Below are 27,852 nucleotides of genomic sequence, written 5' to 3'. Positions count from 1 at the left end.
ATCATCAAAGATTGACTATGTGTTGCGTGACTTCTCTCCCTCTCTTCATTACCTTGGGGAGGCATTCAGCTCCTGCTGCTTTGCATATTTTGTAATAGGGGTTTTGACAGTCAAAACTGTTCCTGCTCAGGCCAGCTCCTCCCTGGGTGTCCTTGCATGCTGTCAGAAAGATGCGTTTAATACAGGCCATGACCTCTAATAGTGGGTAAAGAGAGATAAGCGCTTCTCTCCCTGGTATTTTTCAGCTGGCTGAGCCAAGCAGCTGCTTGAAGTGTCCCCAGTGGAGGGATTTGTGCAGTTGTCCTGTGGGAAGCAGAGGTTAGTGCAGAATGGCAGCCTTTCAGGTTACACTGCTGCAAATCACAGAGCAAGGTGGAGCCTGCCCTGGCTTCAGAGAGGATCTGCAGTGCCCATGGGCATCATGGGGTGGGTGGTCCCCAATAATGATGCTGCTTTCTCTGCTTTTACCTGCACAAGGGAGGAAGAAAATCAGCTGCAAATTTGATGGTGGGGTCAATTTTCCCTGCAGAGATCGTTTCTTTTTAGAAACATCATCTTGATTTAAAAACTTGACTTTGATAGTGACAGGCTGAGTGGTTTTGCATGTAGAGAGCTGGAAATGCAACCATCGACTTGGCATCACAAGAGCAATTGGGCAAGAGGATGGGGGAAGAGAATTACTCTTTCCCCAGGAGGAATTAAATGTGCTGCTTTTAAAGTGGGGAAGGACAGCGCTCTTTTCTGCATGCGGAGAAGGGCTGCTTCCCAAGTGATGTGCAGGAAAAGAAAAGACGCAAAAACTGGGTTAGCCCAAATAAAAGATGTACTGACCCAATGCAGGGATACTCTGAAAATAAATGAGTGCAAGCCTGGAAACTAGCTCTAGATGGGCACAATTTAACAAGAGGCCACGAAGTATCTCTGTTTCCCAGGGTCAGTATCTGACACCAGCAACGAAGGAAGGATGGGAAGAGTTTTATCCCCAGGTTTAGTCCTGCCCAGCAGAGCCTCCTGGGTCATGAGTAACCCTCCATGCCTGTTCCCCCTGAACCTGAGTGATGGTTCTAAAGCCAAACCATGGGTCCAGACCCCAGGACTGTCTTTGCTAGTTTTGGGCAGCTTCTGAACCCTGCTTGTAGCTGGTTCTTACCTTCACACAGCCACGCTTTCTCCCGGGCCCCTGGCCTTTCTTCCCTGTCCTTCACATCGTTTGTTTGGCTTTACCAGCCAGCGCTGAAATTGTTTTCCCTACCCTGGGTGACCTCATGCTCAGAAAGGCATTTAGCAGGATCCTGGTGAAGGTTTCTTAGGACTCAGAGGGCTTGAAAAGATTATTTTCTCCTGCTTGTATGTTACTGATGGAAAAGATGGCAACTGCACCTGAGCCTTTGTGATCTGTAGTTTTAGCAAGTAGTAAATCTAGTAATTTAGTGCAATGACTATGACTCCGCACTGGGTCAGTTCAGCTCCTCTCCAAGTGGGAGCATGGTTGGATGCACAGGGCCATCCAAAAGAGATGGCATTGTTCTTGAGAGGGATGTCCACAATAAAGAAGGTAATAAAGGCTGTGAAACTGGTTGCCGCGTGGACCACTTCCCCTTTCAAATGCTTTTCTTTCTCTTTATAGCTCTGAAGTGATAACTTGCAGCCTGCTGTAACAGTAGCTGTTACAACATGACAAGGTGAGAAGAAGCAACCCTTCTCAAGCCCGCAGAGCACTCCTGAGTATTCAGTGCCGTACAAAGACAGTGACATTTTTAAACCTTTGGCCACAGTGCATTGCTGGTATTTGGAAGGGTAAGGTCACACAACTCGAGAGATATGAGTGTACACAGGCTACCTCGCGGCCCTGCGATAAAACGGCTCCGTTTTCCCCCTGCAGCAGTGGTGGAAATTTCCAGGCGTATTTCTGAGCCCTAGGAGCAAAGCTTGGCTGAGGCTCCTGAGGAAGGCAGTGTTTAGGATCTGACCAGATGTATGCAGCAGAGGAAATAAAGCACGGCAGGAAGGTGGCAGAGTTGCTCTGACAAACCGGAGGGTCACAGGCTTTCGCACCCTCCGATACGGAAACACACTTATTTAATGGAAAGGAAGGCTAATCTCGGTTTCTTGCAGGGCTGGGTGAAAGAACAGCCTTCGCCTGCTGCAGAAATGACGCGGGGCAATGCAGCAGCTTCCGCTCACACATCCCGCAGCGAGCCCAGGGGCAGGATGAGCCCCGGGTCTGTTGTCACACACCGGGGGCGCGGGGAAGCGCCGGCAGCGCTACCGCTGCTGCCCCCCACCGCGGGCACCAGAGGGGCCGTACGGAGGTGGCGGGGCCGCTCTCTCGGGCCGTGCAGACAGGGCAAAAGGCTCGAGCTGCGGGCTGGGGGGCTCAGGACTGCTCCTGCCCCGGCGGAGTGCCCGTTGTCCGGAGGGCGGGGGCTTCCAGCCGGGCCCGGCCGGGTCGAGGCGGGGTGTCGAGGCGGGGTATCCCGGCGCGGGGGGCGGCGCTGGCGGTGCCGGTTGTCCCGGTGGGTGGCGCGGGGCGGGCCGTGCCCGGGTCCCGCCCCCGGCGGGGCGGTTGCAGCAGCGGCGGCTACGGCTACGTGCGCGGGGCGCCGCGGCGGGTAGTGCCGGTTCGGAGCTGCGGGGAGCCCCGAGCCCGCCGCGGCGGTGGCGGCCGCGCCCATGGCGAGCAGCAGCGGCGGCGGCTGGTCGGGTCGGGCGGGGCGGGGGCCCGCTCCCCCGGCCATGGCGCAGACGGAGCCCCCGAAGGCGGTGCGGCTGTGGCGCGACGCCGCCCTGCGCGCACGGAAGCTGCGGAGCGGCCCCGGCGAGCCCGAGCCGGAGCCCGAGCCCCAGCCGGACGCGGGGCCGCCGGGGGGGCCGCCGCCGCCCCCCGCCGCCGCCGCCGCCGCTCCCGCTCCCCGCCGCCCGGCCTCGGCGGCGGCGCTGGGGGAGCTGGAGGCGCTGAACCTGAGCGGGCGGGGGCTGGAGGAGCTGCCCGAGGAGGTGGGCGCCGCCCTGAGCGGGCTGCGGGTGCTGAGCCTGCGGCGTAACCGGCTGGGCCGCCTGCCCGCAGCCGCCCTGCGCCACCTGGGCCGCCTGGCCGAGCTCGACCTCAGCCACAACCGGCTGCGGGGCCTGGGGGACGGCGGGGCCCTGGCGGGGCTGCGGGGCCTGCGCAAGCTCAGCCTCAGCCACAACGAGCTGGGCGCCGAGGGCCCGGGCCTGCCTCCCCGCCTCGCCGAGCTGGGCCGCCTCGAGGAGCTTGACCTCAGCTTCAACCGCCTGCGCCGCCTGCCCGAGGGGCTGGGCCGCCTGCAGCACCTCCGCACCCTCGACGTCGACCACAACCTGCTGCCCTCCTTCCCCGCCCCGCTGCTGGAGCTGACTGCTCTGGAGGAGCTGGACTGCTCCGGCAACCGCCACCTCGGGGCCCTGCCCGAGGGCATCGCTGCCCTCCGCCGCCTCAAGATCCTCTGGCTGAGTGGCACCGGGCTGGCGGCCCTGCCCGAGGGTCTCTGCCAGCTGAGTGCCCTCGAGAGCCTCATGCTGGATGGCAACCGGCTGCAGGCCCTGCCCGCTGGCTTCGGCAGCCTGCAGCGGCTCAAGATGCTGAACCTCTCCTCCAATCTGCTGGGGGAGTTCCCTGCTGCCATCCTGGCGCTCCCCAGCCTGGAGGAGCTCTACCTGAGCCGCAACCAGCTCACCCTGCTGCCTCCTCGCCTTTGTCAGCTCCACCAGCTCCGCACGCTCTGGCTGGACAACAACCGCATCCGCTACCTGCCTGACTCCATCGTGCTCCTCCACAGCCTGGAGGAGCTGGTCCTGCAAGGCAACCAGATTGCCATCCTCCCCGAAGGCTTCGGGCAGCTTTCCCGCGTCACCCTGTGGAAGATCAAAGACAACCCCCTCATACAGCCCCCCTATGAGGTATGCATGAAAGGCATCCCCTACATCGCAGCCTACCAGCAGGAACTAGCCCACTCCCAGCCTGCCCTCAAACCCCGCCTCAAGCTGGTCCTTATGGGCCTAAAGGATGCAGGAAAGACCTTGCTGAGACGATGCCTCATGGAGGAGGATGGGCGGAAGGAAGATGTGGGAAGTCTGGAGGCGGGGAGCACCCAGCCCAGGGGGTGCCCTGGGCAGCAGGAGGACAGTGGGAGAGTGCCAGTTGGGTGTTGCCCCTTCCCAGAGCCACAGGACACTTCCTCAGCTGGGGTACCTGCCATGCAGCAGCTGGAACATCTCCCCGTTGAGTGGCAGGACATCCCTTCTCACATGCCCTCTCACCGAGTGAAAGGGGAAATACCACGCCCTGCACCATCATTGCCACCCAATGCCCCGCAAGTACCACCAGGACTGGGACTGTCAGGAGGCAGCAAGGGCATTGAGGTGATGGACTGGACAGCGGATGCAGAGCGGGGTCTGACGTTCATTGTGTATGAGCTGGCGGGGGACCCGAGCTATGATGTTATCCAGTCTTTCTTCCTGTCTCCCGGAGCCCTGTATGTGCTGGTGGTGAATTTGAGTGCCTATGTCCCTCAGCACTTCTACCCCTCTGTAGGCTATTTCTTGCATTGGCTCGGTTCCAAGGTGCCCCATGCCGTGGTGTGCATGGTGGGAACCCATGCTGACCTCTGTGCGGAGCGGGAGTTGGAAGAGAAGTGCCTGGACATCCATCACCAGATCGCTCAGCAGGAGAAGAGGGATGCTGAGGGACTCCAGAGCTTGGTCCAGCAGGTAGATGAGGCTCTGGGACAGGACTTTGACCTGCGCTGCTCCAGCCCCCACGCTGCCTTTTACGGGGTCTCGGACAAGAACTTGCGGCGGAAGAAAGCCCAGTTTCAGTACCTGCTCAACCACCGCCCGCAGATCCTCTCTCCAGTGCTGCCTTTCAGCTGCTGGGACCGCTGCCAGGTGCATCGCCTGCGGGACAAGCTCCTCTCGGTGGCTGAGCACCGGGATATCTTCCCGAACCTGCACCGTGTGTTGCCCAAATCCTGGCAAGTGCTGGAGGAGCTGCACTTCCAGCCGCAAGCTCAGCAGCTGTGGCTTAGCTGGTGGGACTCTGCCCGGTTGGGCTTGCAGGCAGGCCTGACGGAGGATCGGCTCCAGAGCGCCCTGTCCTACCTGCATGAGAGTGGGAAGCTGCTCTACTTTGAGGAGCACCTCACCTTGCGGGAGTATGTGTTTCACAACCTGCCACGGCTCATTGACATCCTCAACGTCTTCTGCCAGCGGGATGCTGCCGTGCTGCTCCAGAAACTGCTTAGCGACACCCAGATAGATGAACTGAGGGCCACTCAGCTCCATCATTATGTGGAGGGCTTCTTGCTGCACGGCCTTCTCCCTGCTCATGTTATCCGTCTCCTTCTTAAGCCCCACATCCAGAGCCGCGAGGATCTGCAGCTCATCCTGGAGCTGCTGGAGAAGATGGGGCTCTGTTACTGTGTCAACAAACCCAAATGCAAGCCCTTAAATGGGGCGGCCGCTTGGTACAAGTTTCCCTGTTACGTGAAAAACGAGGTGCCCCATGCAGAGGCATGGATCAATGGCGCCAATCTGAGTGGACAGTCCTTCGTGGTTGAGCAGCTGCAGATTGAATATAGCTTTCCATTCATTTTCCCACCCGGCTTGTTTGCACGCTACAGCGTCCAGATTAACGGCCACGTGGTTCAGCGGTCGGATGGCAAATACCAGATCTATGCCTACCGGGGAAAGGTGCCCGTGGTGGTGAGTTACCGGCCTGCCAGGGGAGCTCTGCAGCCAGATACTCTATCTATTGCTAGTCATGCGTCCCTACCAAATATCTGGACAGCCTGGCAAGCTATTACCCCTTTAGTGGAAGAACTGAATGTCCTGCTCCAGGAGTGGCCGGGCCTGTACTACACTGTGCACGTCCTCTGTTCAAAGTGCCTTAAAAGAGGGTCACCTAACCCACACACTTTTCCAGGTAAGGCACAGCCCAGCTTGCCTTCCAGCCCTCCTGAGGCTTCACCCCTTCTAGGAGGGAGTCTTATCGTGTTGGTCTTAGCTCTGTCTCTTTTCTTTTTCTCTTTTCTTTTTCCTCTGCTCTAACTCCCTTCCCTGGTGACTTGAGTCATGAGAGAAAATATTAGGGTAGCTCCAAGGAGACAGGCTTAAAATAACCCTATTCTGAGACGAGGGGGGTGTTACATGCCCCTTTGTCCATGCCTTTTCTCTCTGCTTTTTGGGGTTTGGCCCTGGGCATTGGCAGTGCCATTGTTGAAAAGGCCCCGACCTATTCTTCTCCTTGTTTTGATTCCTTTGAATAGCACTGCGGTTTTTTTGTCCTAATTCCCTTTACCCTGCAGCTCCCCCTTCCCTGGGGCTATTTGTAAACATAGGGATGCTTAAAGGACCTCAGGTATCCCCTATTTCCTCCTTCAATCCTTCACCCCCAAAACCTGGCCTGTGCTACTGCAGCCTCTCTGAACACAGGAAAGCTCCTGCTGGAAGACAATGGGTGTGTTGGTCTCCATAGCTCTGTATAAAATGCCTTTTCTCATATCTGAGCCCTGTCTCTAGCAGGAAGCTTTCCTCCCTGAAGAAAGAGGGGTACTCCATGTTCTTTGTTTAAGTGTCTCACCTAGAAGGGGTTCCCAGACTGCACCTTCTGGAGCTATTCTTAAGAGCAATTATTTTCCTTCCTCTGTTCCCCTTCATCTATCAAAAAAAGCATAATCTCTCTCCTCTGGAGTGTGACTAGTTGTGGTGCTTTCTAAAGCTTGATTTTATTCGTGTTTTCCAGCAGCATCTGGTTTACTTTGTGTATATGCAGGTACTGCCTCCTAACCTGTGTCCTCCCTGCACCCAGTCTGGTGTTTGGGGGAGGCCATGGGAAATGTGCTCCATTGTGTAGGTCTGCATGAACTCAAAACACACTCTGCACTGCAAGCAGTGCTCTGGAAGTGTGCATTTTCATTACACACACACATATACACCTATGTTAAAAGTATGTTGGAACATTATTTACGAATAGTCTGAAATTGCAGGGAACTAGAGTATGATTTGAATTAAAGCAAGCAGTGGTGCTGAATTGGTTTATAGGCAAATGTGAATTGTAAGGTGTGTTTTGGGGGTTGGCTTTTTGTTTGTTTTATTGTTGTTGCTGTTTGGGTTTTTTTGGTTTTTGTTTGGTTTGTTTTGGGTTTTTTCTCTGGACCTTGAGAGTAAGGAGATGCTCTTTTCTCCTCAGCCTGCATCCTAGCTCTGTCAGTTGTATCTCCCTCTAACTGTGCTAGCTTATGTAAGAGCCATTGGACTGGGGGGTGGTGAACCCCTGCTGCTTGAGTTACAGAGTGGTATCCACATGCTGGGTCTTGCTGCTGACATGGTGCTTGGAGCAATGTGATCTGCCTTCCAAAAAACCCTGTGAAAACTAAAAACCCCAAACCCACCACCACAGAACCCCTAAAGCAAACAGAAAAACCCTGCCAGAATTAACCAGGACAGCAAACTCTGTGTGCAGGTGTGACGGGTGGCTGTTGAAGGTTTAGCTTTGTGAATAATTCAGGTCTGCAGTTGTATATCTCCTCTTTTCTTTCTTTTTTTTTTTTTTGGGGGGGGAGGATGGGAGGAGTGTGTGTATGTAAATGCTTTGTGGCTGACCCTTCTTTTTCCCTTGTAAGTAGATGATGCTCTAAAAGTGAAATGCAAATAGGAGCTGGACTGTACAGGAGATTGGTATCTTCGCTGGCCAGTGACAGGCAGAGGAAGCATAAGGGGGACATTGAAATTGAATGGCCTTTTCCCTTGGAATTTGGCTGTGCTGCATATATTTCCTCAGAGATGGGAAAGGATTGCTGTCACCTGAGACCCAGGCTGGGTGTGCTGGGAAGCGGAGGCACCAGTAAGCAGTGTGTGGCTGGGCATGGAAGGAGCAGGGGCTCCAAACGCCCCTGGGTGATAGTGCCTGTGGAAAGGGGGTGTCAGTGTCTCCAGCACTTTCCAGGGAAGAAGGCAGGCCTTGCTGCATAGTATCCCAAGTAGCCCTGCCGTGGGGCAGGGGATGACTGTCTTAACACGAATACTTTGTGAGTGTAGCTGGGGAAAGAGAACGTTGAGAAGGCAAACATGTTGCAAAGACAGATTTAATCTGTGGAAGTGCTGAAGAGTGATTAAAGGCTGCAATTTATCAAGAATCCTGCTTGTCCTCTTGGATGATGCTTAAATCTAGCCCAGCTATGACCTGGATTGTATGAAAAATGTGAACTGTGATTTGGCTTGGTTAAAATCTGTATTTAACCTAAAATATTCTTTGCTGTGTATCTGCTCTGAATAAAAGGCTGTTTAAGAGTCCCTAAATGGCAGTTGAGAAGCTGAAGACTTTTTTTTTTCCTCCTGATTTTGTTGATGAGGAGGTATGCATGTTTAAAGTCATGCTGCCAAGCTTGCTCTCATGCAAGTGAATTGTGGTTGGCGTCACTTTTGACAGGGTGTAGGAAAGCGATGGGTCTAATGTTATGAAAATATGTAGTGAGGGAGATGTCTGTGTTTCTTTTCAAGCTTCTCCAGCGGAAATCCCTGGCAAGTGCAACGCTGCTAATTCTGAAATAGGGCTGTGGTCTTTTTAGGACTGCACTGAAGAGCTGCTTTGCAGCCTGTTGACCTTAATAATGGAAATATTTCTGTGGAGACGCAGCCAAATTTGTGCTCAAAAATGGAAGTGCAGTGTGGCTGTGTGTCTGGCTGCACAATCTGTGTCGTCATTCATGAAACCGATGGGGCATTCTTTGGTCATCCAAAATTTTCATTAGAATCCGCTTCAAAGTGGGGGCTTAGTTTTTCATGAGCTGGGGGTCAGTCCTTGCTTCTCCTTTCCTTCCCTTCTGTCCTGCATGCACACACTCTGTAACTTCCATTGATAATACACACAGAAATTCTCTAAGAACAAGCTCATGTGCATAGAAATGGTTAGTAAGAATTGAGATTCTGGATTCAGTCTTCTGAGGGTTTATTGCAAACAGTGAATAAAAGTGATATAAAAATGCCTTGATAGGGTCCTTTTAAGGAAGTTTCCATGTTTGAAATGGTTTTGTAGCTGGGTGAAGTAGTAACTGAATTGGCATCTGAGCTGGAATCTGTGTACTTTGAGGCTGGAGTAACCCACTCAGCTGATAAGTAGTGTGTAGATTTTCCTTCTTTTTTTTCTCTTTTACATCTGCGCTATATATAAATAAAAGTATCCCTGCCAGCCTAAGAAAGGCATATTTGTGCTTGGAGAGACCAACAAGAATGGTTCACCACTCCAACATGATGAGACCTTGACTGGGTTGTCACTGGCATTAGGAAACACTGTGGTTTTGTATGTGATGTCCTTTTAGCCCCTGGACTGAAGAGCTTTTATGTTATTCATGTCCCATAAACTATTAAGTGGCTTGGGTTTGGGGGTGGAGGTGGTTTGCCATCTGTCTGATAGTAGACGTGTGCTTTGTTTAGGCAAACGTGACTGGATTTTCCAAGCTCGCGTTTGTGTGCACCTGCTGACTGCTCTGCTGCTGTCTCCTCTTGCCCTGGGCTGGGCTGGGGCTGGGCCATCCTGGGCCCTTCCAGGCTGTGGTCTGTACAAGGTGTCCTGATGTCCAGCATGGGATCCTTTTGGTGTTTGGGGATGGGGGGGATTATGTTTGACCAGTGGTTTTCCTTTATTCCTGCCTGTATGAACACAGACATAAGAAAGCTGGGGGCTGTATCCATTGCAGAAAACTGGCAAAATGCTGTCACAAGCAAGATGAGATGGTCTGGGTTTTCACAGAATAAGAATATGACAACAGAGAGACAGCTATGGACAAAGATACTGCCTGTGAGCCTAGCAGCCCCTCTCCAAAAGGATGCTGCAAAGCTATTGAGAAGCTTTGAGAGCATGAACTCCCTTGGTGGCTGGGATGGAGTCAGGAGATGGAAAGGTGAAAGATCCCATGATCTGTCATGCTGTCAGGTCAGCCATGCAAGGTGGAGCAGGAGCAGGTGGGACTGGTTTTGTCAGAAGGGCTCAGAAGTAGCTCTGAAATCTGAGCTGCCACTCGCTGAAAGGCTGATGTCAGGTATCTAGTTGTGCTTTGTAATTAAACTGTAAGGAGCTGTTGGGTTTTTTTTTTCCACAATTGCAGAAGAGCAACACCTGCTTGTTACAGAGCCTGATGCTAGCATTTGGCAGCCTTTTATTTTCCCCATTTAAGGGTGGAGTCCTTCTTCCCTCACTTTCAAAGTAGATGCTACAGCTGTTTTGAGGCTATGGTCATGCTCTCCTGAAGGCTGTGGCTTCAGCAGAGGGCTGTGGTGTAACCAGAGAGAGTGGGGCAAGACTTCAGCACACTGTGAGCACTGGACAGGGATGATCTGGGTGGCAGGATAAAGCTGAACAGGGCCCTATGATTCAGGAGGAGAAGAGAACAAATCTGTTGCTGGACTTGGGAAGCTAGTGTGATTCTGTAGCTCTAGACCTGATTATTTATTGAACTAAATAATCAACTGGAGCTGATGTCTGTGCTGCTGAAGTGACAACCTTGAGTGGTATGACTTGCTGTATATAATGGTATAGAAGCACAGCCTAATTACCACTGGGGGTTTTTAGAGATTTCCTTCACATTAAGCTGTGTGTTGCATGGTGAGCATCTGAGGTCCCCTTGCTTGGTGGCTGTGGTGGGGCATCCTCCAATTTAAACAACAGATTTGGGAAAGAGGCAATAAACAGTCTGTGATCTTGGATGGTGCAAAGAAATTGCTGGAGAAAAAGTGTGTGTGCAGCATGGATGGCTGCTGTGGGACTGTGCAAGGTGGGGTGTAGATGTGGGAACCAGTCCCTGGGGAGAACTGCAGTAGCCAATGCAGAGCTGGGCTCCTGATGGGTGATCTGGCTCAGAAGGACATAGGAACAGAGAGACAAACTCAACTGTGGATGCTAGAAGAGAGGCTGAGGCTTTGCGTTGCCACCTTAAAGCTGTCCTGCTGCCTGCAGTGTCTGGTTACCTTGTATTGTGTGCATTGCTCTGTGTGTGTGTGTGTGTGTGTTTGGGGGCTTTTTTAAGGCTCATAACATGGAACTTGCTAAAACTGCTTGATACTAGGATGGCAACATGGACATTTAACACTGCTTGAAGGAATCTTCTTCCTTATGCAAAAAGTTCCTATGCATTTCTGCTGAAGGAAGGGGTTTCTTGGCATGCCAGCAACCAGTGCTTGTACCAGACAAGAATGCTCTTCTGGTTTGTTCCTTGACAGCTTGTCTTGCCCTGCCCTGTTCCCCGTGGGAGCTGTCTCTGGGCTTTTGGCCTCTGGACTTTGAGCTGCCATCACTGAACCAGGGAAATATTGGATTTGGTTGAGTGGATCTTTTTTTCTTTTGGTTATTGAAGCAGAGCCGAGTTCTTGGCCTCTGGTGCATTACTTTTTTGTTTGTTTCTGGTTTTGGTTTGTGTTTTTTATTTTTACAGTTGCTGAAACTTGCCCTTGCAGGAAATGACATATAAAAGAGATGCTCACTGCCAAATGATTCTTTGTTTCGTTGCATGAGAACTACTTAAAAGCTACTAAAAGTTTTTCCCTCTCCAGAGTCAACTGGTTTCATGAGGAGTGATTTGTGCTTTGCTTAACATGCTGTGGACACAGATGTCATGAAACATGCTTTGCTTCCTTTCCTTTCTAAAAACACTTAGGTGTGAAAGGTTTTCCCATGTAAGTTCAGTTGAGATGTATCATGTGCATGGTACACTTGCAGATACATTTCAAGGTCCTACTCCTTTTGCATCTCAGGAGAGGATGGTGAGAAATCACCAACAGTGCAGGATTTTTGTTGCCTTTTGGTGATACTGTGAACATGTTGCTTGACATGGGATAGAGCTGTGAAGGAACAAGTATCAGTTTAAAAGCTAAATACAAATGCATCTGGTAGGTAATTCTCCTGTATGCTCTGGAGTCTCTTTGCATTTGCATGCTCTCCAATTAGTGAGTTGCTAATAATAGTGCAGGCTAGTTGGCTCTTGAAAGCAATTTGTCAGAGAAGAGAGATAATGTATTTAATGGAAAGGTCTGTGTTTGGTTTGAAGTCATCAAAGTACTATTTTACTTTTTTCCCTTCCATTTTTCCTTCCATCTTTACTGCCATACAGATGTGGACAACTGTAAGAGTAAGCAGGCTGGCTGGTGCCAACCAAGGTCGCCTCTTCCCAGGTGAGCCTATGGGATGCTAATTTAAGGATGTGCTATTTAAGGGAGCTCCTCATGGGGATGAGGAGTGGGGAGGGAGTGCTTAAAGTACTGTGTCAATTATAACAAACTCCTGCTGCAGCAAACAAAATGTGTCGATGCTTTTGACTAGCTAAGTACATATATGGGTCTGAGAAAGCAATGCAGCTGGGTTATAGGAGTCTCTGCCTGCCTCCTTGGTCTCCCTGTCTCCAACAGGAGAGCTGATGGCATTCTGGTGACCACAGTGTGAAAGAGCTGTCTCATACAGTGGATGAGAAGGCCTCGGTGCTTTTAGAAGCTGTTGAGTGGATGCAGTTTACAACCTGTAATAGGAAGATCACCTCTGTGGATGTGGTCTTTGTTCCAGTTGAGCAGCCAGGAGAGATTTGTCCTCTCGTGGTTTCTTTCTTGGGAACCAGATGTAAGAACTGGGGTTGGGAAGGCGGTTTCAAGACCTGTGAAACAACTGTCTGGTTGGCTTTGAGAGAAACTTAATTTGGGGTGTTCAGCCTTCAGCAGCAAAATCATAAGCCCTCAAAGATGGTCTGGCTGAATTCATATTGTACTTGTGGTGTTCTCCTGGCTAAAGCTTGGTCCTGAATGTGCTGATTAGGTTGCCAACATGGTCAGGGGCAGTGTGGTTTAGAACTGATGCAGAGTCTATGGTCAGGGGTGACTTGCCCATGGCCAGAGGATGGAGGCTGTGTTCAGACTGAGCTGTGAGTGCTTGCCTGCTCGAGTTGGCTGTGGTTTAAAGCAAAACCTTAATTTCAGATTTGTTTTTTTTCCCAGTGGTCATTTTCAAGAGCTCTGTGGCTCTTCCAAAGGTGTACTGAGTGTACTTACTTACTAGTTTTAGCTGTGGTTAGGTTGGACTCTGGGGACGTATGTGTGAAAGTGGCCTAGGACCTACAGACTTTACAAGTTGACATTGATTTTTGAATTGACAGTTCAGTGTGGCGAGCTCTGCTTGAGGCAGATGACAGCTTTGAGGTGAGCTAGGTGCTTCTGTGGCGTAGTCCATTAAACAGTGCTTTGTGAGGATCAGACTAAACTGAACTGTGGAGGCAAGTAACCTTTGGAGCAAAGCAAAGCTGCATCTCAAATCCTGTTCAGACCTGCCCTGCTTTGCCCCATTCTGACTTGGAGGTGATGCTCCCAGAAGGAGCTGTATTGTTGTTGATCTAAGCTACATGGAATTGTGCTGATGAGGTGACAGGAGACTTCTGCTGGGCTTTGTTAGTGGGGTTTCACAAGCTTGGAAAAGTGCAGCTTGAAAAGGCTCTTTATGAAAGCAATACCAGGATGTCTTCCTCTTTGCTTGGTTGTAGGGTGGTGCTTGCTAAATGTGCAGTTTAGATAAGCATTTTTATTTGTATTACATGGGAGGGAACCCAGACCATTCTGGGAGAGGTCCCTCCTCTTTCACCTGGTACCCACCAGTTTCTGTAGAGTTTTCAGGCTTCCCCTGTTGCAGTGTAGCAGGAAGGAAACAAAGGTAGAACAACGGTAGGACAGGAATTTGTGGGCCTCATGATGTGACTGATGATAGAATTAATATTGTAGGTGTATGTCATAACAGAATTCAAGATCATGGCACGCTTCGCTCAAGACTTTCTCCCGAATGATCTGTACACAGTAACTGTCAAATTTCAGTATGCTGAATTCCTTTTGGAGCACGTTCTTTGCATTTTTAGCAGGCGTTTTCCTCTCCAGCAACACAGAGTGAGCAGTGGCCTGTGATAAGGGACAGATCCTGCCCTGCAGGAGGGAAGGGTTGTTGATGAGCTTCCAAAAAGATTAATTTGCCGTGGTTTCCATAGCACCAAAATCCTACCCCAGAACAAGTGTCCTCATATCTAGTAAGATCCCTTGCTGCATGGTCAACAAGCAGAGGGTGAGCTTCCTGCAGCAGAAGAAACATGCATCTTTGTCGTGCGGCCTCTGAAACATTATGGTGGGCACAACAGAACTGCAGGATTGTCCTGCAGCACAGGCCAGGAGTGCCGCATGGTGCAGCAGCTCGCTGCTGCATCGGTAGCTGTTCTTGGGGAGCTCTGTGGCTGCTTAATACCTTTCTCCACTCACTGTGGCCTCTTCTTAGATGCGGTGGTCAGGTATGGATGGCAAGCAATTTTTCTCTGAACAAATAATGTTAGAAAGCAAGGACTTAGCACTGTGCAGAGCTGAAATGCACAGCACAGGATGTGCAGTGTGGAGGATGGAGAGGCAGGGACCTCTGCCTGAGACTGGCTGCCTGACATCAGTCTTTTACTGTAACTATTGCTGTTGCCTCTGAACAGTTGCATTTTCATTTCTCATTAAAATTGTCAGATAAATCAAGATCAATAAAGAATAAAGGAACCAATAATGGTCCTAATGGCTGGGGATAGTGATCCTATGAAATCAGACTGAGAGAACTGGGGTTGTTCAGCCTGGAGCAGAGAAGGCTCTGGGAAGACTTATAGCAGTTTTCCAGTGCCTAAAGGGGGTCTACAAGAATGCTAGAGAGGGGCTTTTTACAAGGGCGTGTAGTGACAGGACAAGGGGGAATGGCTTTAAACTGACAGAGGGGAGATTTAGATTAGACATTAGAGAAAGTTATTTACCATGAAGGTGTTGAGACCCTGGCACAGGTTGGCCAGAGACGCTGTGGCTGCCCCATCCCTGGCAGTGTTCCAGGCCAGGTTGGACGGGACTTTGAGCAACCTGGTTTAGTGGAAGGTGTCCCTGCCTGTGTCAGGGGGGTTGGAACTAGATGATCTTTAAGGTCCCTTCCAACCCAAGCCATTCTATGATTCTGTGATATTAACCATCCTGATATTTGCATTTGTAACTTTCCACCCTGCCTCTGTATTTATACTGCATATAATTCCCTAGTCTGTACATGTGTTCTCCTCTACTACATTATGGGGAAAAAATAGCATAATTGTCTATCAGATTGCTAACATTTGCACTTTTTGGGATTACATCCTCAACAGATAGTGAGATGCAGCTGTATTTATTGCAGTGTATGATAGCGAATGTTTCAAGGCATTTATGTCCAATTCATTTTGATTTTTTCTCAGAAGGGCTCAGCAGCTGGGGCCTTGTCTGTATGGGAGCAAAGGGGACTTGGGGCAGCTACATAAATTAGGTGTCCCCTTCCTTTTGTAATTCCTCTGTCCGTGAAGCAGGGAGTGCCCCACAGGAGCGATGACCTTGGCAGGGGAATTTAGTCATGATGGGACCTGTAGGAGCTGGAGCAGAAGAGATGGCAAGAAGGCAGCTGAGCTGCTCAGCACATATCTGTCAAGAGATCTGTAGTGTGGAAGGTGTCTTGCAAATTGCAGCCTCACCCAGGAGTTGCCCAAGGGTACAGGGAATAGCAAATCCAGACAAACTGGTGTCAGTCTGAGCAATGGCCACGTGGTGCCAAACTCTTACTCAGCGATGGGGGGCTGTTCCTGGGCCCAAACTGGTTTTAAAGAGCACTGCGTGTTGAAGATGCAACTGCTGGCTTAGCCTCTACTGCCTTAATGCAGGCTCTGAGCCAGCCAGCCTCTGTCCCACTGTTATCCCTTTTGAGTGACTCCCATCTTGCACCACCGCATCGCTGACCAAGCAGTGAGAGCTAGGATGATAAGTGTTGGCTCAGAGCAGTCCCTGAGTAGTCTTTTGGATGAGTTGGCTTTCCTGGGGAAGCCTCATCTGGGCTGTGTCTTCAGGAAGGCAACATGCCAGGTGGAGTTTTCTCTGTACTGCCAGGGCATCCCAGGTGGGGAGAGAGGCACAGACTGTGTCCTGTCGATAAGTCTCTGCTGCTGCAATGAGAAGAGATGGAGGGGTTGGTGTCTGTCCGGGTCTGCATGGTGCTTCTTACCCCCTTGCTGTGTATGGTGGTATTTTTGTACTAGGTTTGTGTGATGAAGTTTTGGTAGCAGAGAGACTACAGGGGTGGCTTCTGTTAGAAGCTGCTAGAAGCTTCCCCTGTGTCCAACAGAGCCATTGCCAGCCGGCTCCAAGATGGACCCACTGCTGGACAAGGCTGAGCCCATCAGTGTTAGTGGTAGAGCCTTTGCAGTAACATATTTAAGAAGTGTGGGGGAAACCCCTGTGCAACAGCAGTTGCAGCCAGAGCAGGGGGATGCCTGCAGAAGGCTGTGACCCCATGGGAAGCCTGCGCTGGAGCAGGCTTCTGGCAGGACTGTGTCCCCCTGGAGAGAGGAGCCCATGCTGGAGCACGTTTGCTGGCAGGACTGGTGACCCATGGGGGACCCACGCTGGAGCAGTCTGTTCCTGAAGGACTGCACCCATGGGAAGGACTCATGTTGGAGAAGTTCATGGAGAACTGTCTCCTGTGGGAGTGACCCCACACTGGACCAGGGGGAGAGTGTGAGGAGTCCTCCCCTGAGGAGGAAGGAGTGGCAGAGACAATGTGTGATGAACTGACCAAACCCCCAGTCCCAGTCCCCCTCTGCCACTGGGGGGAGGAGGTAGAGATTTCAGGAATGAAGTTAAGCCTAGGAAGAAGGGAGGGATGAAGGGAAGGTGTTTTATGGTTTGGTTTTATTTCTCGTTACCCTTTTCTGATTTGATTGGTAATATAAACTAATTTGCCCAAGTCAAGTCTGTTTCGCCCCGATGGCAATTGGTGCACGATCTCTCCCTGTCCTTATTACGACCACATGCTTTTAGTGATATTTTCTCTCCTCTCTCCAGTTGAGGATGAGGAGTGATAGAGCAGCTTTGGTGGGCACCTGGCATCCAACCAGGGTCAACTCACCACAATTTTACAGGCAGAACTGCTGGATGGGGTTAAATGTGCTGAAGTAGAGAGTGCTTGGTGGCAGGTTTCCAAACCAGGGAGTCTGCAGCAAGCACCAGGCCTACTTACACACATTGTGTAACCAGATGAGTTTTCAGCTCCCTCTGTGTTTCTCTAATTCTTCCTTTCGCAGGCTCCTTCTTTGACCAAGAGAGATTTTCATGCTCTTATTTCAGATAATGATGCATACACTGGGTATGGAAAATTCTACTGTCCGTATGACTCTCTCTGGTTGATCATAGCAGCTAAATTTAGGAAATCTATCAAAAAAGAGCTTCCCCTTCCTGTGATCCGCATAACATTTCTTGGTCACTGTTATTTTTACTGTGGAACAGCTTAAATCTATTTTGGTTGGGCACTAAGTGATGGCTGCAGTGTGAAAGAAGAAATTTGTTACTGTGCAGTAAGGCAGCCGTGTTGCGGCTCCGAGGACAGTCTGCTGCTGCTAAGCTTGTGCCAGTGCTGGCAGCCCTGCCCAGCTCTCTTGAGCCCCGAATGTTTGGCAGAGGGTCTCTGGGCCTCCCCACCTTGGTCTTGGGCTCAGGCTCTCTTTAAAAGGGTAGCAATAAGCCCTTCACTCTGATAACAGGTAACTTTTTCAGCATCTTGGAAGGTGTAGTGAGTGGCAGTGGTGATAGATTTTCACACACACACATCCATCCTCCAGGTTCTAGGAGGACAGCGTAAGGAAGATGGTGTTTCACTGGCATCAAAGTAGGGAGACAACTGCGCACACAATGGGAGTTTGTGTGGGGACCAGCCATGCCTCTGTTTTCACAGGTCTCTCCAACACACCAATGTCATTTCACTGTGCCCTGTCAAGGACCAGGACTGAGCCATCCCATGCTTGAAAATGAACTGCTGGAATCATGCCCTGCTGGAGCATCTTGAGCTCTTGGTGTCAGGAATATGTAATTCAAGCTTTCAAACCTTTTTACTGGCTTTGTTTTGGGGTTTTGGTGGGGGTTTTTGTTTGGTTTGTGGTTTGTTTTTTTGAGGCTTTTTTATTTTTATTTTGTTGATGTGTTGGGCTTTTTTGTTTGTTTTTAAGCCAGCTCCTTTGTTAAAGCTGGTTCTGGAGCTTTGAGCTCATGCTTTAATATAGCTGTCTGTTCTGCTTCAGCTGCTGTCTGACTTGTTTCCCATTCTTGCTTTCACATTGAGATTGGGAGTAAAGGGAGACAACGGGGACCCTGGGAAGAGATGCCATTGCTTGCTGGTTGCAATATCCCAGAGATCTGCTGAACAAGAACTTATTTCTTTTTTATTATTATTTTTAAAGCTTCTGATAGATAGTTGTGCAGAAACGTTCAGTGGGTGAAGATGGAGGCGATGCAAGCCTCACCCTGGAACTTTGGTCATCTCCAAGTACTGTGGCAACGCTGGAGGGCTACATTTGGAATGAAGCATCCGTGTGCTTTGTCCTCCATAATAGGTCTGGTCAGATCTCTGTACCTGAAGCTGTACTGTCAGGGGTTTTGGGCAGGGAGTCTTGCTCATGATGGTGAAGGAGAAACCTGTGATCTAGCATTAGTGACATTTTCATGACAGCTTTAGTAAGTGAGAAGTTTGTCATTTCTTAGAGGAGCATGCGTGTGCCCGGAGGAAGCCTTACAGGCTCTTACTGGGTTCTGGTCGGATCTTAACTGGTGCTTGTGTGGGCAAGTAATTCAGCTCAGCAAGTGGCTGCTGTGGTCAGCTTTGGAGCCTTCCTGGGATGACATGCTGAAATAAATGAGCAGGAGTTGAGCCTTGTCTGCGTCTTTTCCCAAGCAGTGTATTTGGCTGAGCCAAAGTAAAGACTTTTTTTGGATGAAGGAAAAGTTTGGGAACCTTCCTTTGGGAAGTACCTTTCTCTTGTCTTTTGTAACAGAAAGCTACTACAAAGCTTTAGAAGCTGCCTGTTATTTTTAACTTGTTCCTCGTCCTTCTAAGAAATAAATCACATCTTCTACGACAAAAGAGAGCCTAGCACGTTATGTACATGCACATTTTTGAGTGTCTTCAGTGAAGCTAAAGAAGATGTTAAGAAAATATTGCCAAACAAGGAAAGAGCATGCTCAAGTTAATGATTCACACAGGGATCTGATAAGTAAAAAAAAATAAAATAAAATAAAAAAAAGAGCCCCAAACCATTGGGTTGAAGGCAGTGTGATGAGAAGAGATGCTTGACGGGCTGGTTTGTGTAGCACAGTAGGCTCGCTCTGAACCTGTGACTTGTATTTCTGTCACAGCACTTTGCAGGTGCTAAAAACATATTTCCCATGAAAAGCCGTCAGCTGCGAGCATGGCTGGGTGCCTTTGGCCAGGGGAAGCTGAGCAGCACGGCTGTTGGCTCGCTGCATGGCTGCTCCTACCCTTGAATGGCAGGGTGGATGCTGGCCCTTGTAGGGAGGCTGGGCAGCTCGAGAGCAGTTCTTGCCAGGCCTCTAGTTCATTGCCAATATGGCATTACAAGTTGTCATGTTTTATGGCAGACCCATGGCCAGGTTTCAGGTCAGAGGCTTGTCAGTCTGTTTCCTGAAGTATTTAATGGCAGTATTCCGCTGAAAGAGGAAAGGATTCTATGGGTGAAAGCCATAGAATCATAGAATGGTTAGGGTTGAAGAGGACCTTAGGATCATCTAGTTCCAACCCTCTGCCATGTTGCAGAACAGCTTCTGCTCTGCAGCTGCTGCCTCTTATGAGTCTTGCACATGATTCTGCTTCCCGGGGATAGGAAGCCTTGCAGGTGAGTGTTGGAACTGGGAGCAGCACACAGAGTTGTGGCTCTGCTGGAGATAGCATTTTTGCTGCTTGCTCTGTGCTGCTTTATCCCGGTTGTGTAATGCAGTGTGATGCAGATAATCCAGTCATCATTACAAAAGGATTTAAAACTCCTTTTAATCAGAAGTCATTTTTATTAAAGCTTTGCCTTGCTTGGAGGACTGTTCTCTTGGCTTGTTGTATTCAAGGAAAAATGCAGGGAGCTGAGGGAGGTGGGAGGGAACCAGGTCATGGAGAAGGGACACAGGTGCCTCTAGCCCCCAGCAGGCTGCTGGTGAAGTCCAGAGCTGTGGGACATGTTTCCACTAGCACCAAGCATGCAAAATCCTTACATGTGCAGATAGAAGCAGCCAGCAGGTCTGTGCTTTCTCTGAATTTTTTTCCCCCTCACACAGCAATCTTGTGGTGGAGGGAAGTAAAGACCCTTTCTAGTCTAGTCTTGCTTGTGCTCCCCCTTTAAACTCAATGTCCAAAGTACTGGTGGTCCTGCAGGGCCTCCTGTATCCGAGAACAAACTGGGATCCTGGACAAAGCTCAGCAGAGGAGGGGATGCTCTTTGCTTCTCTTATAACGGCCTTTTGTGTGAGTTTGTGTGTAATTGACCTTATTTCTTTGGTTGTTGCTCTGCCATTTTTATTGTGGAAATTGTACTGTATAACGTGATCTCTGAGTAGCTCTGAAATGTGGCATCTTCTCCTGTATGCCAGTGTGTTGCCCACTTTTCTGGCAGCAGCTGTCTCTTGAGCTGTCACATCTGCTTCACCACCCCTGAAAGCAAGCCTTGTTGGGGCTTGAATTCCAATGCTGAATGGCACTTGCGAGCAAGCATCCTGCTGTTTCCCACTTTTCTGGACCCAATAGTTGTCACGCTTGGGGTATCTTGACCATATGGTTAAGATCTCCCTGAGTCTCTCTTCTTTGATCAGTTCAAGTAAATGGCCAGGAAATTTTAAGGTTATTTCTTCCTGAAGTGGATGCCTCTGAGGGGCTCAGTGCTGGGCATGTCCAGAGCAGAGCCAGCCAGCTTGCACTTCAGGTGGGTTGGTGATACTTCTGAAGGAGATGCTCTGTTGCAGTGACACTGGTAAGTGCCTCAGAGTTATCCACCTGGTGGAAACCTTCCTGGAGAACACCTGGGAGTAATACAGGTTTGCATCACAAATAGTTAAGGGGCCAGGAAGGAGCTCAGCTCTGTCCCAGAGCCCCACGGTGGACCCAGCAGCTCCTGGGAAGAAGCAGGGGAGTAGAAGAGATGGTGGAGTTTAATGTTCTGGCAATGCTGCTGCCTCCCTGGGAGGCTGATGAGTTCTTTACAGCACCCAGGGCTCCTTCCTGTTTCAGTAGCAAACATGACTACCATAGAAGTGATTTTTAAACAGCAAAGATGGATATTGCAGTTTATTTTTGGGGACTGAGAATCCTAGACCAGATGGCATTTAATAGGCAATGAACTCTTCAGAAGTAGCAAAGCTATTGTTTCTGAACTTGTATGACTTATTGTTGGAAAGTGTTCCAGTGGCAGAATAAAAAGTGCTAAGAATTGGTTTCAGCAGAGGTAGTAAAACTATCTATAATGTTAATTCCATAAATAAGCTCTTTCCCTTGGGGAAAAGGTGTTTGTAAGCAAAAGCTAGTTATTGACTTGATTTACAGCTGTTAGTTGTCACCTGCTTAGATACTAGGGAATGAGAGGGTTCAGAGAAGAATGGTTAAATGATCGGAAATGCTAAGGAATCATTAAGGGGGAAAAAAAGAAAAAATATTTAAAAGATTAGTTCTCATCTCCTGTGGAGAAAGGGACAAGTAGAAGTTCTTAATAGTAGAAGGACGGACAGAGCTTTGTTCTTGACCCTTGAGCAGTACAAAGCCAGCAACTGACTCTGACTTCAAAGACAGCAATTTTGGTAATAACAAAAATACTTTAAACCAAATAAAGGAAGAAGATTTGAAACAAGTGTCTGTTGGCACAGGGAAACTCAGGCTCAGAGCTCTATGATGGGTGTACCACACACTGCCATGTGCACCAGTAATGCTTTTATAGAAGAAGGCAGCCTTACCTGTGAAACCAAGAGGAGAGTTGGCCACTAGTCTCAGTGCTCTGCTGCTCTGGTTTCAGATGTATAGCTTCATGCAAGTCTACATCTGTCTCACAAGGAAGAAACACTTGACCTAAGGATGTACTCATGAAGCTTGCTTGTAAAGGAGAAAACATATGCAAGAAACAAGTTAGATCTGATGTCCTTGTAATTACGGAAACTTCTGTGGTCCTGCAGGTTTCTACTCAGCTAAAGCCATACCTGTGGTCAGCATGTAGTGTGGTGTTAGTTATTAACTAGCAGGAAGTTAGTAACAGAAGCACCAAGGAGGTATTTAGCTCCAATTAAGCACAAGCCTAGAATAAATTCTGTGATCTATATGCATAGATCAAATTCCACAGGAAAGTGATTTCAATAGAAAATCATGTTAGTAGTTCAAAACAGGGATGAGTTCAAGTTGGTTCAAATAACAGGTAAAACACTTACTAGATTTAACATGTGAATCTGAGTCAGACTTATGGTGTTTAGACTTTGCTCCTTAGACCAGTTGATGATGAAGGGGGTAGGGGGGAAATGTGTTCCGTTGCTGAAGTGAGCTCTGTGGTTGTCCTGCTGAACTCCGAGGGGTTTATAGTGCCCAAAATAGCTTTACAGAGAAGTATTGCACATGCATCTCACTTTAAATGATCTGGAAGAGAACACTTACCACACAGGTTTGAAAATATAGCTCCTTCCAATTCAGTTTGCAGAACACACTGAAGCTTTGGAGTGGCCCTAAGGCAACAGCAGCTCATGGAGCCAAGTTAATTTTACCCAGGAAGGAGTTTATTTAATCTCAGGGAAAATTGCTGGGCAGCACATGTACATGCATGTCTTGCATGTGTGTTTTGGTTTGTTCTTCTTGGCTGGCGATACGTAAAGTTAAAGAAGAAAAATAGAGAGAGTGGTTGTGGCAGAATGTAAACAGCTACTACAAGGGAAACTGCAGGTCTTTTGCTCCCCAGCTGGACTTTGCTGGACTTCAGAAAAGGGGCTGCAGGCCCAGGATCTTACCTTCAGCCATGGCATGCATAGACATTTTGTGGGGAAGAAGCAAGCCAACTGGGAAAAAACTTTGTCCCAAGTGTTCTCCCAGCCCTTGTCTATCTTCAGCACAGGGATTTGTCTCTTTAGGAATTCTTAAAGACACTTTGCCAGTTGCTGGTCCAGTCTTTTTGTGAACCCTCGTGAGCTTCTTGAACCTACAGCCTGGTGCAGCAAGTTCTGCAGCCTATGTCAGGTGCTGGACCACTTCCTTTGGTTTTCATCAAGTGCACCTTGCATTACCTGCATTGAGGCTGCCTACTTCTTGTGTTGGAGCAGGCAGAAAACAACCAGCCACTTCTGGTGCAATACTGCAGCCAAACTATTGTGAGGAAAAATGTCTTGCAAGCTTGCCTAACTCTCTAAATTTAGCAGAGGGGCAGGCTGAGGCTTGGCCCTGCCTCATCAGTTTCGTAAGGCTGGAAGTCCATGGGACTGACTTTTGTAAGTCCCCCCTCCAGTGGCTGGCTTTTCATATGGCTAGCTATTAACATGTTGTGACCCAAGCACAGAGAGCCAGAGCTAGCAGGATGCTGACCAGTCCTGGTAGCTCCCTGCAGACTTTGGTGAACCTGGCCTCTGAAGTTTGTCTATTATAGTAATGGCTTTGAGAATACTTTTAAACTCTTTATTTTCTCCCTTTAGCGGGACCTGCAACATGCTAATCATCTGGATGAGAGAAACTCAGCATCTCGTCTGTGATGGGGGTGTAATAGCTTTGGAATTACTGTTTGGAAAGGTGGGCTCTCAGCTGTTGGGAATTGTTTGGACTGGCTGCAGCTGGTGGTGTCTAGCATTCAGGTAATGCTCTGCATGCAGTCCTGCCTTGCTGTTACTGAGCGAGGACAGAAGTAACAGCAGCTGCAGCTGCAGCTTTCTCTCCAGCTGGTGCCTTGCCTTGGCAGAATGAGAAAGTACTTATGGCAGATATGGCTGAAGGAGTAGAATTAAAAATAACCGAAAGGTAGATTCTGGGCTTGGTTACTCAGTTTCTATTTTGGGATGAGGATAATTCACAGTGAGCTCATTACACCATGACTCTCCCTTAAAATGCCTTGACAGTCAATTTCGTTCCATCTTATAAGGTCCTAAAATGTTAATGAGGCAAATCAATTTTTCATGGCTTTGTATTGCAGTCATCTGAAAGTGCTGTATTGCAACCTGCCAATTCAAGGATCTTTTTAGATATTATAAGGGCAGCAAAATATTCAGCAATTTGGAGAATGCTTTGTTTTCTATTTCAACTTTTCCCCAGTCCCCTCTCTCATTTTCCTGAGCCTTTATGCTGTGCTCTTTATTTGTCTCCTTTGGTTACTTCCTTTCTCTGGTGTCTGCTCTGGTCACTCATGGGTGGAGGTGGCTTGCACCTTCCCCATTGCACAAGGAGAAGGATGAAGTGCCCAACAGAACAGCTAGAGATGAAGCTGGACAAGGGATGCTACTCATGCTGAAATACTAGTTGGAATAGAATGAGTTTGATGGGACAGAGTGGAGAAATGGCATCATGTTTACTACCCCTTCATCTTTTTGGAGTGGGCAGTGGTGTCAAAAGTCACAGCCTTCTCTCCTCGTGGCAAGTCTCTTACTGAGGTGTCAGTATAACCTGGCATAAATGCTCTCTGTGCTCAGTATTTCATGAGTTGCAGAAAGAAGAGAGAGATGTTGCATGTGTTATGTAGGCACACTGGTGCTAGATCAGTTACCCGTACTGGCTTAGGAATAAGTTAGCTGTCAACCATCTCCAAGCTATTTATTTCATACTGTCAGAAGAAGACAGAAAAGCTCAAACCTTCATGACTGCTCCTGGAGTTATTTTGATGGAGCAGTTTTGATGATTTCCTACTGCTCTCTCAATTCTGGTTTGTGACTATGGAGATAGGAAGTACCAAATTATGTGGTTTGGGGAATGTGTGGGGTTTTTTGTTTTGCTTTTAATTGCATTCCAGTTCTAACTATAATTAACTTCTGTGTGCTTGAGAAAAAGATAATTAACAAATGTTTTGGGATAAATATAAAGGTTTTGTGAGTTGGAAGTTAGCCTGGTGGCTTCTTGGGTAGGAGGTAAAGTGCACAGTGATCTCTGCTGCGGTGGGGAAAGCTGCTTGGGCTTGAGCTGAGCAGAGTGCAGCCACTGCAGTGGGTCTGAGGTTCCTGGCCTGGGGAACCATAGCTCTAGGTCTTGAAGCTTGACCTAGACCTCTCAGCTCCAAGCTGAAAAGCACTCCTGCCTGTTTCCAGACATCCACCATGGAGGCTGTTCGTGTTTCTGTCAGCTGGCATGAATTAAGGCCCTTGGGAAAATATTTTCCTCTGCAGCCAGCTGGGGAAAATAATCAAGGTGAGCCATATATATGTCCACAGCCGGAGCTGTGAGATGAGGTGCTGGCTGGAGGGGCAGATGGTGCTGTGAATGTGTTGTGGTTTAATCCCAGCCAGCAATTAGGCACCACGCAGCCGCTCACTCGCTTCCCGCCTTGACTCTGAGTAAGCACTGCTCAGCAATCACTAAAACATCCCTGTACTATCAACACTCTTTGAGCACAAATCCAAAACTGCTAGGTTTTTTTTCTACAGTGGTCTCTCTCTCTGGAGCACTTTGACAGGCTGGGATTTTTGTTGTTGATTTGTTTGCTAGTTTTAAGCTCTTTCAACCAGGACTGCAGTGTCATGAAACTTTTATTCATAAGGTGGATTTCATCCTACTCTGCTCCCTTTTGTGATGTCTCTGCATTCTGATGCCTTATTTTTGTTGCAATTGCAGCCAAGAGAATAGCCTCCAGTGGGAAGAAAATTAAGTCCTAACTTGCAGGTCTCTATCCAGCTGTCTCAAGTAGGCCAGGTAGATAAAGTCACTCAGGACTCCAGAAATAAATCAAGGAGAGTGCAGAGTTCTAACTTTCTGGGGAATATGTTTGTGCGTGACATGCAGGCAGTGCTGCGAGGGCCATATTAAAAATTCATACCAATACAGAACAGTGTTTTCTGTGTGCAGTGCTTGGGAATAAGCTTGTGCATCATGCACAGCAACATTTGCAGGAAGCCACTCTCTGCTTGGATGAAATGAAGGAGATGTGAAGACAAGATTTAAATGGTGTGGAGTAGAAGCGGGCTTGGTGTGAGACACCATCCTCCTGCCAAGACTCCTGGCAGATTTCTTGTCTACTGTAGAGCTGGCTGCAAAGTCCCAGTGTATGAGGACGCTGCCTGTGCTTACAGCAGAGGGGGAGATCTGTGCACGTGGCTATTCAACTCATCCTGCCTCTGTGAGAGGTTTGATCTGTGTAAGTTCTCCAGCTATTGAACCTCAAAGCAGCTAACAGCAGGCAGAGAAAGCTGCAGCTTCTTCAACCCTCATGTCTCTGCATGTGAAGCAGAGGGGTGTCCTGGGGTGCTCTTGTGAGCCCTGCTTTCTGACTGCTGCTGGAAACCGAGCATGGGACACATGTTTTTGGTACACAGGCAGTGTTGAAGTGTTTTATTCTCTACTTTCCTGAAGGCATGACTGCTGAGTTGCTGTGCTGAGAGGTGTCACAAGCACAGATTAGTCAAAGGAGGCTTGACAGAGAAGCAATTGAGGCTGAGATATAAAGTCTATCTCCTGCCAACCCCACTTGCAGTGGTTGGTATCTGAAGGCCTTCAGCAAGGAGGAAGAGTGAGTAGAAATTGAAGTTAGGAGCAAATGAGCAGTGGGGCTGCAAAAACAGTGGGTACATGGTTAGAGCACCTCTGGGCCGTGGGATGGAATGAGCGGGTCAGTACTGAGGCAGGACAGGAGGCAGGAACAGCTTGGGTTTGGCTGCCCCTGTCGTGACGCATGGGCGACATATCTTCAAGATCCCAAGCAGACTGAAGAGAGAGAAGCAGCACCATGGAGCCAGTGCCAGGGTCCTGCTCATCCACTGCTTGTTGGTGGTCCCTGTGGAGCCCAGATCCTGACAGCAGGAATGACAGCATGAAAATTAAAAGCACCATAAGGCTGATACTGTGTAAATACGTTCTCCTGTGAGCTCTATGAAGAGAAGAGATGGCATGGCAGGCCAGAGCAGAATCTCTCACCCCTGTGCCCTTGCTGCAGATTGTTGGCACATGAACGGGGGACCTTGCGCCACTTAGCAAAGCCATAGCAGTGGGAACTGTGTGAAGGCAAATGGTCCGGGTGGGATTTTCCTCCTTGTGTGCAAAATCCTCCTCTCTTTTAGGCAGCCAAGTAGGCTTACAGCTTGCCTTGTCTGGCTGCCAGCACGGTGTAACCGAACACTCCTGCAAGTACTCGCTTTTCTTGCTGTCAGCCTCCCTCCTAACTCTCTGATTTGTCATGGGTATATGGCATTTCACGGGTATTCCCTAAAGGCCAGTGAAGTGTGCTTTGCAGCATGCATGGGTCTGGTCGCTGGCATGAGCTCTGAGGGAGGCATCCCTCTCCAAATCACAGTAAATCACAGACAGAAGGAATAATGTCCCTAACTGCACTTGAACAGAAATTGTACACCGATGCTTGTCTGTATTCCTAGGCATATATGGCAGCAGAAGTGTCTTCCTTGTGCACCGAGTGTCAATATATGGTTGAACTCCATCTTGCACATGCAGTTATCCTTGCAGGCAATGGCCTGGCCTAGGAACCAGTGCAAGTGGGTCAGAGTAGGCCATGCCTCTGTCTGTTCTGGAATAAAACAGTGGCAGCAAAGAACGTCTTGCTGACATAGAAATACCTGCTTTGGGTGAGCTGGCTAATGCTGACAGGAAACAGGTCCTTCATGTTGAGCTTTGGGCATGGCTGAAGGTTTGTTCCTACCTTTGCCAGTGACCATTGACACGTAGCAGTTTCTCTTATATGGTGTGGGCAGCATGATTTGCTCAGCCCATCTGCCTGGGGGAGTTTACAAACCAGGTAATACTGCAGCCCAACCATGGTAGTTTCATGACAGGGTCTTGGTCTGTGTCTCAGCCTTAGCTTTCTG

At 49.1% G+C, this 27,852-nt stretch overlaps 1 protein-coding gene across 2 annotated transcripts in view; it reads left to right on the top strand.

Moving 5' to 3' along the window:
- The first annotated feature begins 2,564 nt into the window (after positions 1 to 2,564).
- Positions 2,565 to 27,852, top strand: part of MFHAS1 (malignant fibrous histiocytoma amplified sequence 1) — a 35,417-nt gene continuing 10,129 nt past the window's right edge. Inside the window, exon 1 of one of the 2 annotated variants that reach the window (XM_030492270.1) lies at positions 2,565 to 5,944. In XM_030492270.1, the coding sequence (XP_030348130.1) occupies positions 2,674 to 5,944 (3,271 nt within the window). In that variant the 5' untranslated portion in view covers positions 2,565 to 2,673. The remainder of the gene's footprint in view (positions 5,945 to 27,852) is intronic. The other variant, XM_030492269.1, reaches the window with a different exon arrangement.

Source organism: Strigops habroptila, chromosome 7 (genome assembly GCF_004027225.2).
Source record: "Strigops habroptila isolate Jane chromosome 7, bStrHab1.2.pri, whole genome shotgun sequence".
NCBI lineage: Eukaryota > Metazoa > Chordata > Aves > Psittaciformes > Psittacidae > Strigops > Strigops habroptila.
The sequence above is the reverse complement of the archived record's forward strand: the minus strand, read 5'-3'. Positions and strand labels throughout refer to the sequence as shown.